Raw genomic sequence first — 15,546 nt, 5'->3', positions numbered from 1 at the left:
TGCCTCCCACTGCTGTGCTGGCAGCACCTTGCGGGTGTCTCTGGGCTGGAGAAAACAAGGCTGGAGGAGAAACAAAAGTGAGCCCCACAGTGTGAACAACCAAATCTTACCGAAGTCTGGTAAGAGCCAGCTATGGCCACGAACCCGCTTCTGCGTGCTCACACCCACACGAAGCACAGCATAGCTTAGAAAGAAAACATCCTCTTGAAGCACAAGTCATTATCCTGTCCCTCTTAACACCCGTGTGCCAACTGGGAGGGACAGAGTGCCATATAAAGACGGAAGGGCCGTGCATTCAGGGGATATTTCCATCCATGTCAATAGAGAGAACATGCGCCTATTAATAGCAGAAGAGGCCCCTACCAGATACTGGTTTTGGTTTGGGTTTTGTTTGTTTGGTTGGTTTTTTAATTCAAGTGAAGCTTGAAAAGAGCATTCAGAAATGTACACCACGCTACCTGCCATACTGATACATCTTCAGGATGCTGTTCTTCACCTACCTAGAAAATAGGTAAGCATATTTTCAACTATAGTTTTGGGAAACTCTTACTACAAAACTGATGCTTCCCTAAAACACAAGTTGTGCCCTACACTAAGTTCTTTTTTTCTAAAACCAGCGATAGCAACTTACCCTATCCCCATAAAAGTCTAAATGTATTTTTTGGCAATAATCATATTCTGTATCCTTGTAATTTAATCAGTCGATCACTCAGCTCACCCACTCAACAGTAATAAGCCATTGACCCTGTGGTTTCAGACTGGATCAATGCTATGCTTAAGTTCTGGACACGTGGAGGCCTTGTGTGCAAATAGGAAGAAACTCTTTTAACTTACTTCAGACGTGATCAATTTTTCCTCTGATGTGTTGCTTACATTAGCAGATTGCTTTCCCTAGAAACCTTTGTCCAACAGCCTGCAGGCAATGAGAAGCATACGCTTAAGTTTCTTGCTGGAGATGGCATACTTAAGCCACTTGCTTGGGTATTTAAGGGTTTTCAGGTATATTATACAGTTCATTGTTCTCAGGCTGATTCACCTGCAGAAACCTTAGCTGAACGTGGCCTGACAAGTGGCAGCATAGACACTACTGCCTACCGTGCCTCCACTACTGATGCTGTTGGCTGGACACTTCAGAGGTTTCATACTGCTGTCTCTCTGAACGTACAAATGTTCCAATCTCCAGCGCTCCCAGCTTTTCCGAAACTCCATCTGAACCTAACAGAAGCAAAGAAGGAAACAAAAGGAATGAATGTAGAGCTAATCAGAGCTTTAAATGACTCCATTAAAACGAAGCAAGGAAAAAATAAAGATACCATACTAGTGAGAAAAGCTGGCAATGCTTTAAACCTGCAATACTATTGCCTCAAATTATCCAATTATCTCATTAGTCCATTGTAGGGTATTCCATATTTAAAATAATGACAGCATTCACTTTTATTTGGAGAAATAAATCTCTTTTATGCACCAGGAAATCTTATCTTCATTATTTTATTCTAAATTGTATTCAGCTGCAATACTGAATGCACTCCATGCCCTACCTGTACTAACAATTAAGTTGATTTTGCTTATCAGCCACAAAATGACTGAGAAGACTGGCTTCCTGCTCAATACTGTCACCACAGGTATTAAGAGTTCTGTTTTAACTTCTGGTTCGATTTAAACAGTATTATGTCTTGGATTATTTTTGTTCTTTGAATATTTACGGGGGTTTTTTTTTCATACAAAAATGAAGATTTATTCAGAGTTGGAATTACGATATCTTGTTGCAGATACTAGGCTTTTTTTAAAGCTCAAAACCAGGCTCATCCAGTCACAGGTTATGGGTTAAACTCTGTAACCTCTGTACTCATTTGGAAGTTTATCCAGGGTCTTGTAACTGCTAAACAAGAATAGAATTTAGATCTTCCTGTTCCATGGGCAAAGTTCTTGCCACTTGACTGAAGGATGAACCTCCATTAGCTTTTAACACATAAGGCAGAGGACATAAAATTGAACCTTTTTACTCTAGAAAAAGGCAGCAATCAATTCATTACGGTGCGTACTTCAGCCTGGAAGTAAGTTCACTATAGGTGGCTCACTCGAGTAAGCCTTCTCAGGAGAGTTCCTTTTTGGGTCTGGTACTGACCACCAAGAGACTAAATATGTTGGTGGCAGTTCCAGCACAGGCTTGGCATCATACCCAGGCTGCTGAAACCTTCAGACTCTGCGGGAAGCTTCCTAGGAACCAGCTGCTGTATGTCTCTGCTTGTTCGTTGTGAAATACTGAGTCTGGAAGGCAGCCCTAAAAAAGGAGCAGAGCCTCACATAACCAATTTCCTTCCCTAAAGGAGCAGAGCCTCACATACCAATTCCCTTGGTGGTTACCTCTAGCAGTGCTTGTCAGCTCTGGGCTACAGCCCTTGTGCTGAATCTTGTCCTGGTGGGACCCAGCTGCACCTCTGCATTTCTGCCAACAGAATCTGTCCCTCCGGTATCACAACCAAATGGGACAGAAGGGAAGATGCTGAGATAGAAGCTGGTCTTTTACTGCGATAACTGTGGGTTGTTGTGTCAAAAGCTGCACAAAGACACCAGAAAAAGCCAGCATGTCTGGATAGCTTGGCTTAGAAGAATGAGGGAGAACAGCCTGATAAAGACGGAAAAGGAATCAGTGAAATGCAGGGACCATACAGTCTGCAGGAGAAGAATTGACCGTATTACGACCCCAGTACTTGGGACCTTTTGTGGGCGTGGAAAACACGCTGGTTTAATGGGCAGCACTGGGAAAAAGCAGTTGTAGACACTTACAGGCAGATCCTGAAAGAATGCGTGAACATACTGACAGAGTAAGCCAACGAGCAATAGAAATGGGTATCTTGGAATCAGCCGAAGAGAGGAAATGAGTCTTCAGTCTGGCTGGACATGACGGGCTGTATCCTAGAGCTGTTATATAAATAGCCTGCAAGATTGAGACGAAGTGAATGGAAAGACCTGAACAAAAGACTGTATCAGAGATGATGTCTTAGGAATGGATCTGAATGACAGAATATTAGTTTTCTTTCCAGAGGTTAGGAAAAGGGTGAAGAGCAGCTCTGCTCTCAGGGCTGAACTGAGTTTTTGCCTAGAAGGCTGTGAAGGGAATAGGTTAAGAGATTTTGTAAAGAGGCAGTTCCTGAGCACAGAAGTAAACCTACAGATCTTTCAGCGAAGTCATTAGCCTACTAACTTCCATGTGTGGATAAGATTCCCCAGAAATAACCTATACAGGGAAGAGGGAACCAAGAACAAAGCTCCCAAGAGAAAGGGGAAGAAGGAAAATTTTTATGTAAAGTATTTTGCAAGAGAAAGGGAAGAGGTATAAAAAAAAAAGATGGAGGTTAAAGGTGGAGAAGAATTCTCACAGAGAGCAGCTGATTGAGCCTACTGCAGCTAATGGGCAAGGATGTTGAGAGTGTGGCAATGGATCTGGAATCTGATTACAAAAAAGTTAAACTTTGGCAAAAAAAATCTCAAGTTATAGTGAAAGGAAAGTAGGTCTGACATGGAGCTGGTGGCAGAGTTCAATGGACAGTCTGTCAAGAGAATGAAAAGCAAGGAAAAGAAAGAAGAGTGGGCAGTAATTAAAAAAATTCAGGAGTCCTGGAGTCAGGACAGATTCTTTAAGGTAGAAAAGAGAGAAGTGTACCTCCACTGTGATAGGAAGGAGGCAAAAAGGAGAAGCAAGACTACAGAGAATGAAACGTGGGCCACTTAAACTAATCCTGGTGGAAAGAGGCAGCATCTCTGTGGTTTACAGTATTTCTTACAGAGAACAACACTGACTGCAGAAAGACTGGTCGTATTAAGCCCAGCTCGTTTTGCAAAGCATATTTCAGGCCTCTTCTCCCTGGTAATGGGCAATGGGACGAGCGGGAATGGTCTGAAGTTGCACCAGGGCAAGTTTAGGTTGGACATTAGGAAAAATTTCTTCACCGAAAGGGCTGTCCGGCACTGGAATGGGCTGCCCAGGGAGGTGGTCGAGTCCCCATCCCTGGAGGTATTTAAAAGAAGGGGAGATGAGGTGCTTAGGGACAGGGTTTAGTGGTGGGATGGCAGGGCTAGGTTAACGGTTGGAGTTGATGATCTTAAAGGTCTTTTCCAACCTAAACGATTCTGTGATTCTATGATTGGTGATAACAGGCAATCTGATGAGACTGTGCTGTTGGCTTCAGCGCAAATCCAGAATCCTTCAGGCAAAAAATGACTGAAATATGAACATATTTAATTTTTTTTCCAATAAGTAGGAACTAAAAAGGGACATTAATGTCACTTCTAGCTTCATTTCTACTCTTGATCTGGCACCAGGACCTGCAAAAAACTTTCATTCTGTATGGCTAAGGAAAAAGAAGAGAAGTCAATGAATCACAGACAAAAATAAAAATAGAGACCATATTGCAAGCAAGGATAGTCTTGGTGCACATATAGTCGGTCAGAAGAAAAATAGTTTCTCATTTACTTTAGGAAAAATTTCTCAAATAGTTTAGGAAGGAAACAGAATTCTGAGACTTGACCTAATCAAACTCTTTACATGGATTTATTTTATGGATGCTGATGACTGGGCTTGACAAAATCCTGCTCTCTTTTTTTAAGAAGAGTTGGAACAAGCAAAATAATTCATCCTAGATCGTCTGTCAGCCTTCTGAGAAGCTGAGCACATTGTGGTTAGATTTTACAAATGACTTTACAAAGGCAGGAAAACTATAGCAGCAAGAGATTTGGAGGACCTCTTAGAAAGGTAGGTGGGCTACTTCAGAGTAAGTTCCCTCAAATGAAACAAGCCGACCTCTTTCAGGGTGTGTAATAAAGTTTGAGCTATGCTGTAACTTGGCCCTTGTATCACATGGAGGAAATTACTGGGCATTACTCACGAGAGGCCTGGCTGCAGCTGCACGGGGCCGTACGAGCAATGGCCAAAGTGAATCAAAAGAAATACATGATGCACCAGTGGACAGTGCTGCATCGCAGGATTAAAGTACACCTGTGAAGCTGTGCAGGGGATTTGAAACAAATATTCTCTAATTCATGCTTGAGCAAAGCCTGCTGCTACCTGCCTCTGACTTTCGTAAGCAATACAATTAACACGTTCACGTAAACAAAACCTTACCCACAAGCTACAAAAGTGAACAGCTTCCTGCAGGGCTTAATTCAGGATGCCTGCTGCTTTTCTGTTGACTCTAGCCTGACCATAATGAGAAAAACAGAACATTTTTCCATTGATTCCAATCCCTTGATGAGGCCTGCCTCTCAATAGGTGATCTTGAATTACCGTGTCGTGTTTAAAAGTAGATTTAGCATGAGTGTAAAACACATCGATGTGCATTAAACTTAATAACGTGCTGCCAAATTAGTAGTGTTTGCTTCCCTTGCAAACCTGGCTTCTGAATGAATGAATGATAATCATCACTTAGAGGGTAACATGAGAGATTCCTGCAATACTGAAACAGAAGCATACTCCGGAGGGGTCTGGAGCACAAGGCTTACAAGGAGCGGCTGGGGGTGTTCAGCCTGGAGCAGAGGAGGCTGAGGGGAGCCCTCATCGCCCTCTACAACTGCCTGACAGGAGGGGGGAGCCGGGGGGGGTCGGCCTCTTCTCCCTGGGAATGGGCGATGGGACGAGCGGGAATGGTCTGAAGCTGCGCCAGGGCAGGTTTAGGTTGGACATTGGGAAAAACTTCTTCCCCGAAAGGGCTGTCAGGCTCTGGAATGGGCTGCCCAGGGAGGTGGTCGAGTCCCCATCCCTGGAGGTATTTAAAAGAAGGACAGATGAGGGGCATAGGGACATGGTTTAGTGGTGGGATGGCAGTGCTAGGTTAACGGTTGGACTTAATGATCTTAAAGGTCTGTTCCAACCTAAATGATTCTATGATTCTATTCTATGATTCTTTCCCCCAACGGGGCTGGGATTCAGGGAAGCCATAGAAGATGGTACTTGCAATCAATTAACCCAGAGCCCTGGCTACCTTTCTTCTGGGCCTGTAGGAGAGCTCACCACGCCACGAAGTCCAGTTTGAATGAGAGTGCGATAGTGTCTTCAAGTAGTTGGGCTGCAGTGAAACCAAAGGAAACCAAACTGTATGGGCATTAGCTGAGAGGACTCTCCAGCCTCACCAGCCAGCTGACCCAAGTTCTCAGAATAAAATGGGCTCTACTCCTGCTTTCACCAAAACAAGCAAATAAGAAGCACTATGAGACAGATTAAGAGCAGCAACTGGAATTCTTAATAAAAGAAAAGCTCCAGCAGCAAAACTATATAATTGTGAGCAAGACAACTTGCAAGATTTCATGTCTACAAATAGTGGTCCTAAATTATACTGCCTGAATTCCTTCCAACAGCATTTGTCTGAGGAGTTCTCCTGCATAGCTGTACAGAGGAAGGGCTATAAGAAAAAAAAAGTCCCGAACAAGGACAATTTAGCAGTTCAAGACCATTTTCAATTTCCTTTTCCTATAGTGGATGCTGATAAGGCAAATTGGAACAACTAGTATCTCTCTTACCTCGTTATTGATGAAACAGTAGAGAATTGCAACCATCAGCCCCTGCAATCAACAGAAAACCAGAACAGCAGTGAGCAGAGCAGTTTCCTCGCTTCACCAAACGAACTTGCAGAGGGGCTAGAGGCTCCACACCGGCACGGCTCATCTAAGACTGAAAGGTGGAGACAATCTGTGGTCCCCGTCAGCTCTGATGGCAGAGGAGAGGTTTTGGCGAAAGGAGTTATTGTTTTCTTCAACCTGTTGGCTTTTTTTCCCCTAAAGATTCCTTTCCCCTTTTTTTTCCTTACCTGGTCTCATGTTATAAACACTTCATAAGTGAACGATTACCAGTGATCTTAAATACAGCTCTGTGCTTGATAAACAGGGAAGGAGTGGGCGAGCAGGGAAGCCAGAAGAATAATGATTCCCTTAGACAAGGAGACTCTTTTGAAATGGCTTTACCCAAGGCAGCAGCTAAATAAAAATCACAGTGAACCTACATCCCCCTCACAGGCAGTTACAGCTGTAGACAGGTACCTTTCACAGCACAGATTTTCCAAAGAGTATCAAAAACGCTGGATAAAGCACAAAATTTGCTTTCAGCAATGCCATTATAAAATTACAGGAAATCACAGCCAATTTCGTTATTGCCTTGAGGTGTCCCATTGGAAGTAGATATTAATAGGTGGATAGGAATACCAGTTCACTGTGGTAGATTTAAGACACTAAAAATAAGAGTATGTGGCACTAACGTCTAAGTTGGCTATTAAAAATTAGCCCTCATATTTTTCCTTCCACTGTCATAATCCTGTAATATCCAGTGCTAGATAGAGAAGTATAAAGAACAGGGAACATGCCACGAATAAGAGAGAAAGCAGGTCCCCAAACAGCAGTTAAAAAATATCTTATCTGAACGGGCAGAGTGTGAGTGCTACCTGGAAAGAAGCAAAGGAGAGCTCAGTAAAAAGCTTCACAAAGCGCAGCATCCCTCTGGCATGCTCGTCAGTAATAAAGGCAAAGATGACCTCATGGGTCCCCAGCAGCGGGATCAGGGTCAGCGTAGACTTGGCCAGCCTAAGATCACAAAGAAAGAAAAAAAAAAACCAATGACACTGAATAGATCATTGTTGATCCCAACGATCACTGGGAGCCACTGTTTCTACTTCGGGGACACTGTCGGCTTTGGTCAGTCACTGCACCGCTTTGTGCTGCAGGGTCCTCCGCCAGAGGCTGCAGGAAAAAACCCAGTAATCCTCAAAATAACCGGAGTGGGTTTCAACAGGTTTTAACTGCCCCTGCCACTCCGCTGCAGACCGCTCCCTGCTGAGAGCAAAGCTCTCTCTGTTCAGCTACCGGCTGGACTTCACCTGGAAAATCTTCTTCCCAAGTCAGGAGGAGGCCATGTGCTTTCTTGTACCTGAGCTGTCTTCTGGCATATCCTTTTCTGCATCTGTAAGTGGGAAAGATGACCAAAACCTACCTAGTTGATGAAAAAATCCATCAATAATTGGAATCTTTTAAAAATACCCTGGCAAAGGGAGGAGTACTTGCTATCCCTTCCCAGCTCTGTGCTGTGTTAAATCTTCAAAACATTGTACCTAACCATAACTGCAGAACGCTTTCTACCAGCAGTTAAACTGTTTTAAAGTGAGTGATGACTCCCTGATTTAAACTGCAAGTTGAAAGACACAGCTAGCAAAAGAAAAAAGACAAACTAACCTGAAATAAAACACTTTTCACCTGTGAGAGAGCAATGCTCAGGGATACAGCAACAGGAAAACGTGGACAAGAACGGTCCTTAACTCTCTTTTGATAGACATACATGCCAGCCACCCAACAGGGTAATGAAAGGTGCCTGGGCCTCACGTGGGGGTTTATAGGGCTATCCTGGGCCACAGAACCTAGCAATGTCTCACAACAACCTGTCCTGAGACAATTCAGTAGATACAAAATCACTCAACTAGCCGCGCTTTCAGTACTTAGTAGATCTTGTGTGCCCTAGGGCTGTTGGCTGCTATTCTGAATCATGCAATCAATCAGGTTGGAAGGGACCTCTGGAAGTCTCTGGTCCACCTCCAGTTCATACCAGGTTACTCGGGTCTGTGTCCAGCCAAGTTTTGAATATCTCCAAGGTCTTCCACAGCCCCTCTGGGCCTCTCTTCCAGCATCAGACCACTCTCACTGGGAATTTTTTTTCACCTCTGATATGCGATTGGAATTTCTCTTGCTATAAACTTGTAACCTGTGCCCCTTGTCCTTTCAGCGTGCACCTCTGAAAATACTCCAGATCCATCTTCTGTATAATGACCATTAGGTAGCTGAAGACTGCAATTAAATCCTTGCTTCGTCTTCTGTTCTCCAGACTGAATAAATCCAGTTTTTACCACCTCTTTCCATGTCACCTGGTCCAGCCCCTGAAATGCCTTGGTGCAGGCAAGAGCACTGGAACAGGCTGCCCAGGGGGGCTGCGGAGTCTCCTTCTCTGGATATTCAAAGCCCACCCGGATGAAGTCCTGTGTAACATGCTCTAGGAGAGCCTGCTTTAGCAGGGGGGTTGGACTGGGTGATCTCCCGAGGTCCCTTCCAACCCCTGCCATTCTGGGATTCTGTGAAAACTGATACAAGTCCCATGGGGTTGGAGGGACAGGACACACAGTCTTTTTTGTATGGGGGAGCCTCAACCTGGACACCAGAAGCAGTCTCGCAAGTGCGGAATAGAGGGGATCGGTCACTGCCCTTGACCTCCTGGCTATGCTCTTGCTAGGGCAGCCCAGCATGCAGTCAGCCTGCGCTGTCACAAGGGCACGCTGCTGAGTCACGTTCAACCTGTTGTCCTCCAGCATCCCCAGCTCTTCTGTAGAGTTGCTTTCTCCCCAGTCAGTGCCCATCCTGTCCTGCCGCATATGTTTATCACATGCCAAGAGCAAGGCTCCCATCAGCCCATCCACTGGCCTGCCAATGCTTTAGCAGGAGGGTTGGACTAGATGAGCTCCGGAGGTCCCTTCCAACCCTTGGCATTCTGTGATGTCCTTGATACACAAAGACCGCAGGATGGTGAATCAAAGCAATTATTGAAATGAAACAGTTTACACATACAGGTAAGCAGACAGGCAGATCTCTAGTGGACCTAGGCAGACCACCACATCAGGGGGGGTTGTTTAAATGAGCAGCTTACCAGCAAGTCTTGTGATGGAGGCTCTGCTCCACCATCACCTGCCTGGGAGAGAGGAGAAGTGGGAGGCTGACGCTGAATTGGCTCTGGAGACACTGCCTGGGTATAAAAAGGGAGTTGTGTACCTCTACAGCAATCCCCCAGTTCATTTAATGAATGCTAATTGTTTGAGATCGGATACTTGGAGAGCTCTGCCTTAAATAGGAAGCCATGCGAAGTCCTGTGAAAAGACTTCCTGGGTAATTAAGACCTCCCTAAGGAAAATCCTTTCTCTGAGCCAGGGGAGAAGTTTCTCCACAACTCCAGTCCTTCTGTAGAGGAAAGGGATTTGCTGCCATACTGAACAGTGAGCTCTCTCTTGGTCAAATGAATGGGCAACAGGAGAGAAGTGAAGGAGAGATGAGCCTGAGAGCAAAACACTTTTCTTCTTCCTATACACAAACATATCTAAGCTAGTGACTTTCCAGGGCACTCCTTCTTTAAAATAACATACTCCAACAGAGCAGCTCTGTTCTCCCTCCATCCAAAATCTTTCCTAGTGTCTTTAAGCAGAAAAGAAAGGGGCGGAGGGGAAATTCTGACACAGGAATCTCTGACTCCTGGTCTTGTTATCATGAGAAGCATACCAATGAACTGGACTCTTATGGGTAAAAGACTTCCCCAAAGCTTCTGGCTATAACCACCAACCTCTGGATGGACCATCAAGACTATAGCCTTCATCAGCGAGGAAGGCTCTGTTGCTGGGTAAATCCTTTTCTGATAAAGCCTTTCTGTTTACATAACAGATTTTTGAGCATGAAAAATGAAGACATGAATGGACATGCACCTCAGAAATGGCTTATCGGCATCAAACCTTCCTGCTGCTCGCTGAAGTCATGAGGGCAAGGGCTTTCTCCCTTGACAGGGTTCATTTACAGTCAGACTTTTAAAAGGCTTCAAGCTATCAGAACTGGAAAATACCCCCTCTTCTACAACCACAAATTTTACCCTGGCAAATAACGTCACATATATGCCAAAAAACAGTAGGCATGAAAGCAAAGCTTACAGCTCATTAAAACGAGTCATTTTTTCTGCTTTGAGCTCTAAATATGCATTAGAATTTCCAAAATTTCATGTGAGGTAAAGAAGATATGTAACGTACAGGGCAATTCTATCCTCTGATGAGAATGCACCCAGAGACATGCTGTGTCCAGCTTGGAAGGCTGCAGCATTGAAACACCCAACTTCAAACTAGCCAAGTCAAGCACAGTCCAGCTACCACAGCACGTAGCTGGTTAATTCAAGAGCTAACTTGCTATTTCTATGTTATTTTTCAGACTGCAACACAAAAGTATTCTCCAAAATGCAGAAATGAAAGATGTGACCATGAATCTTAGCAAGGTGATTAAATAACAGGAAGAATGCAGACATGGGCAGGGTGAAGCCTGCAAAATAAAAGTTGAACATTTCTGTGATAATGGTGACATCTTGCTTGAAGCATCCTATGCATTCAAGATTGAAAGTTTGTCCCAATAACGGCTGGCAAGAACAACAAGGAGCAACACTCAAAATGACCCTTGTTTTAATCTTCGTTGAAGTTAAAGCTTTTATTTCTATCGCTCACATAATTTTTTTCAAATTAGGATAGGATAGAATAAGATAGGATAGGGTATTTCAGGAAGGGACCTGCAATGATCATCTAGTCCAACTGCCTGACCAATTCAGGGCTGACCAAAAGCTAAAGCATGTTATTAAGGGCATCGTCCAAACACTGACAGGCTTGGGGCATCAATCACCTCTCTAGGAAGCCTGTTCCAGTGTTTGACCACCCTCTTGGTAAAGAAATGTTTCCTAACGTCCAGTCTAAACCTCCCCTGGCACAGCTTTAAACCATTCCTATGCATCCTATCACTGGATACCTGGGAGAAAAGCTCTGTGCCTCCGTCTCCCACTTCCCCTCCTCAGGAAGCTGTAGAGAGCACTGAGATTGCACCTCAACCTCCTTTTCTCCAAACGAGACAAGCCCAAAGTCCTTAGCCACTCCTCTTAGGACGTGCCTTCCAGCCTTTTCACCAGCTTTGTTGCCCTCCTCTGAATGCTTTCAAGGACCTTAACATCCAGTCTGCAAGTGTTTAAAAAAAAAAAAATCTGCTTAATTAATGTTCATCCAGTATTATGGAAGACCGTAAAGCGACAAACTCAAAGATCAAGCCTTCTGTTTATCTGTAACACAGGTCTAACACCTGCCCTGGCGTCATCAGGAGGCTTTTTCTGGGGACTGACTCTCCAAGCAGCCATGTGTGTGACATGCGGGACACCCCACCCATGCATTACTCAAGGCCTGTCATCTTTAACCGCCTTTGCCAACCCGCTCCTTTGACGTACCCCCTCATCTGTGTCCTTTCTGATGGGCACAAAAAGCGTTAGACCACCGTACGACATACCTGCATTTTATGTCAGTTTTGCACATCAAATTCGCTTGTAGTTTGGAGATGATGATGCATATAACTCTGATAAAGATCAGGAAATTTACCTGGAGAAATGAAAGAAGGATTTATCTCATCGTCCAGAAATACATGTGCATAAGTATTCAACAAATGTGGTTTGTGTATGCACGTGTAGGTCCCTGTGCATCCTGCTACTCCACAGCTGCAGAATTTGCCACAGAACTCAACTCCTTACTAAGAAATTGCGCTCTAAATACGTCCTCTGTGAACACACAAGCCACCTTTCAAAACACAGATGGTTGGCCCGCAGCTCTGGGGAGGGAGAGACGGTAAAGGCGTGGGCTGTCCCATTTGCCTTGTCTGGAGGTCTGCGACTGGCACAGTATCGCAGCTGCAGAACATGGCATTTCTCCACGATGCCACACAATTCCTTGCTCTTCTGTAGCCCAATACCTGGGATATTATCTTCTACCTCCCTGTGCTACCTGCCATAGCTTTCCACACACCAGGGAGGTAACTGGAGTGCTGGGAGGTAACTGGAATGCCGCGGCGTGCTGTTTCGTTATCACGTGCTGCCACTACGATGCGACAGCGTGTGGCCAAATCAAACAAACAAAATGCTCGTTGGGAATTCAAGTGACAGAAACTAATTTGGTTTCATAAAATCACATTTCTGAACGAAAATGTCAATACCCTCAAAGGTTATTAGCCTTTGGACACGCACAACAGCCACGTGCTCGTTGGCTCTCCGTACCGTATCATGTCCTGTTCTCACTGCCAGCTCGCTGCACGTGCCCCATACTCACCCCAATGGCGATGAGAATGGGCAGTCTGATGATCAACCAGTAATTCATGTTATAGTTTCTGGTCCAGCAACTAGGAAGATGGCAAAAGGGAGACAAGAAGAAAAAGTTTCAGTACATTACGAAAATCTCCTGCTTTTCATTCTGTCGCAGCAATGCAGATGGAAAACAATATTGAGGACTAGATACCAGGAAAGCACATCATGCTGACATGGAAACAGATGCAGTTGCTTCTTAGAAACACTGAATGCTTGGTACTATTGCAGCTATCGTAATCTAACTGGGTGCTACTCACCGGCCTCTCTTGTCCACTAATGGCTAGCTCTCCTCCACAATTTGCTATGAATTATCATCAGTTAATTGTGAAGACTTACTCCATTAAACCAAGGTCGCATTTGTCATGTGGCTGAAAGGAGAAGCGGGGGGAATCTGTTTGAGTCGGACCTTTGCCGTGTGGTTCCTATCCTCCTCTTTCTGCATTTTTTTTTTATTACTCTTCAGTCTCCAATGTCATATCATCTTATTTAACTGTTTGTTAGTTCTTTATCCCATTACCTACCATCACTTTTCTCATATCAATATTCAGGTCAGTCACCTATTTTATTTGCCCTGCTATTTGACCTACTAATTTCAACCAGGAGAAAGCAATTAAGACAGCAAACTCCAGTTTCTTCAGTGTATACGCACAGGATTCAGGCCCAAAGGGAGTTTTAAGTTATAAGCAAATAAAATCAAAGATGGGAGCAATAGTTCCCAACTTTTGTTGGCCAGCTGAGCCCTCTGCCGAGTAAGTAACATGCTGCAGGCAATATAATACTTCATTCTCCCCACAAGTCGCATTTTAGCTTTTTAAAATCCCATGTCCTTGAGCAATATTGGAGAACAGTCACAAGAAAAGTGCTGCCTGAAAGCCACAGTTTGGGATCACTGGTTCGAAGTGACCTTTACACTGCAGGGTTTGTACATCTAGTTCTTCTAGGTCCCACCCTGGCCACAACCGGCCACCCCCGACCGTGATGGGCCACGTGTGTGCACAACGGCCCAGGTGTTGGGGCAGCGTTCGCGTCCCACTTCACTTGTTGCCGCAGCGACAGCATTCTCCATATTTCTATGAAATAACGGTGTTAGCCTCCTGCCATGTTGCTCAGCGTTCCTCAAAAGCAAGAGTCATCAGTAAAGCCAGCAGGTTTCTGAGCTACACAGGCTGTGAAACATGAACAGTGAAACTGCCCTACAGAAAACACAGGTTCCTTCACAAAACAAGCTTCTCTTTGCCTTGAGATCTTAACTGCCAAAACGTATATATGCTTGATTTTCCTTACTTAACAGGCCTATGGAACTTCAGCTGAGGTGATGCTGGCGGAGAGTAGATCCACCCCAGCCTTGTAATGGGACAGTCAACTTGAGAGCAACCAGCAGCATGTGGTAGGGATCCAGGCTACAACAACACACCCACGTGCGCTCATATACTAGAGAGGAAAGTGAAGCAGCTTGGCTGTGGCAATTCCATATTCCCTTGCAGCTACTGGAAGCCCGAGAAGGGCTCAGGATTTCATTTTTCCTTTCAATGTCAGTTTAATGCATATAACAAGCGTATTATTGCAACCAGCGGCTCCACAACCTACAGTTCAATTGCATTTTAGATACTGGAAAAAAGACACGTACATACTGTGTGCAGTCAGAGTACCTGAGCTGGGATCTGAGTAACCCAAGAACTTAACTGGTACACGTGACTGGGAGCCAGCTTCATAGAGCCTTTAAAATTAATTTTATTTGAAGACCTCAAGACCGGTGGGATAACAGGCATGGCTGGAAGCGGAGTTCTAATTTTCTGACTACCCGCAGTGGAGGCAGAGACAATTTTAAATTTTCCTGATATTGACAGAGGCTGAGAAATGATTCTTTACATTAACTCTGCGACATTTCTGTGTGTATTAATTTGCTTCCTGTGGCACAGAACAGTTTCAGCTACTTCTAAATTTATACAAATACGTGCAATAAAAACGCCATTACAGCCCAATTAAAAGTGTCACGGCTATTAAAGCGTCTAGAAAATAAAATGGATGAATCTGTACATGATTTCTTGTCCCTTTGTGCTTTCTGGGATTGCCACACAGATAAATACACCTACATCTATTCTGTTTGGGATCTATCCCTGCCGTTCACACAGCACCACTCAAAACATGCTTGGCAACTAATAGCCTTGGAGCTGTGAATGGAGAATTGGTCCGGTGAAACAAATGTTCCTGGGAAGCTTCTGCCTTTGCTTACCAATCTAGTATTCTTCTTCTAAAATGAAAACACTGATTTTTTTACCTTGAAGAGGTACAGCTGAATGGCTCAATTTTTAAAAAAGATTGTAGGCTGGCTGTCTTGCTCCCGTAATTAATTGCAGATAGAAGCAAAGACGTGTAAGTATCAGCTCTTTAGGCACAGGCTCATAACTAAGCAGCACAGCCTGCCTTTAATTTTATTTGTAATCTAGACAAAGTCTTTTTCAGTATCTCACTTTTTAAAACAGCAACTGCTTTCTAAAGGAGTTTACCCTTGCAGATGGAAGGACAGAAGGAGCCAGTCCACAATAGGTCTTGCAGGCTTCAGTCCCTCCTTCAAACGGCTACGTCCACAGGACTGCCTCAAATTCCCAGCCCTG

The 15,546-nt window shown here is 44.4% G+C and overlaps 1 protein-coding gene across 1 annotated transcript in view; it reads right to left on the bottom strand.

The window, feature by feature from the left end:
• Positions 1–1,037: 1,037 nt before the first annotated feature.
• GLP1R (glucagon like peptide 1 receptor) overlaps positions 1,038–15,546 on the bottom strand; it is a 57,235-nt gene continuing 42,726 nt past the window's right edge. The window contains exons 8-12 of the mRNA XM_009640552.2: positions 12,897–12,966; positions 12,088–12,176; positions 7,428–7,566; positions 6,514–6,555; positions 1,038–1,215 (exon numbers count right to left, since the gene is read on the bottom strand). Of these exons, the coding sequence (XP_009638847.1) occupies positions 1,048–1,215; positions 6,514–6,555; positions 7,428–7,566; positions 12,088–12,176; positions 12,897–12,966 (508 nt within the window). The 3' untranslated portion in view covers positions 1,038–1,047. The remainder of the gene's footprint in view (positions 1,216–6,513; positions 6,556–7,427; positions 7,567–12,087; positions 12,177–12,896; positions 12,967–15,546) is intronic.

The sequence above is a fragment of the Egretta garzetta genome, unplaced genomic scaffold, assembly GCF_000687185.1.
Source record: "Egretta garzetta isolate BGI_Z169 unplaced genomic scaffold, ASM68718v1 scaffold200, whole genome shotgun sequence".
NCBI lineage: Eukaryota > Metazoa > Chordata > Aves > Pelecaniformes > Ardeidae > Egretta > Egretta garzetta.
Note: the sequence above shows the minus strand (reverse complement) of the source record. Positions and strands in the feature narration are given on the sequence as shown.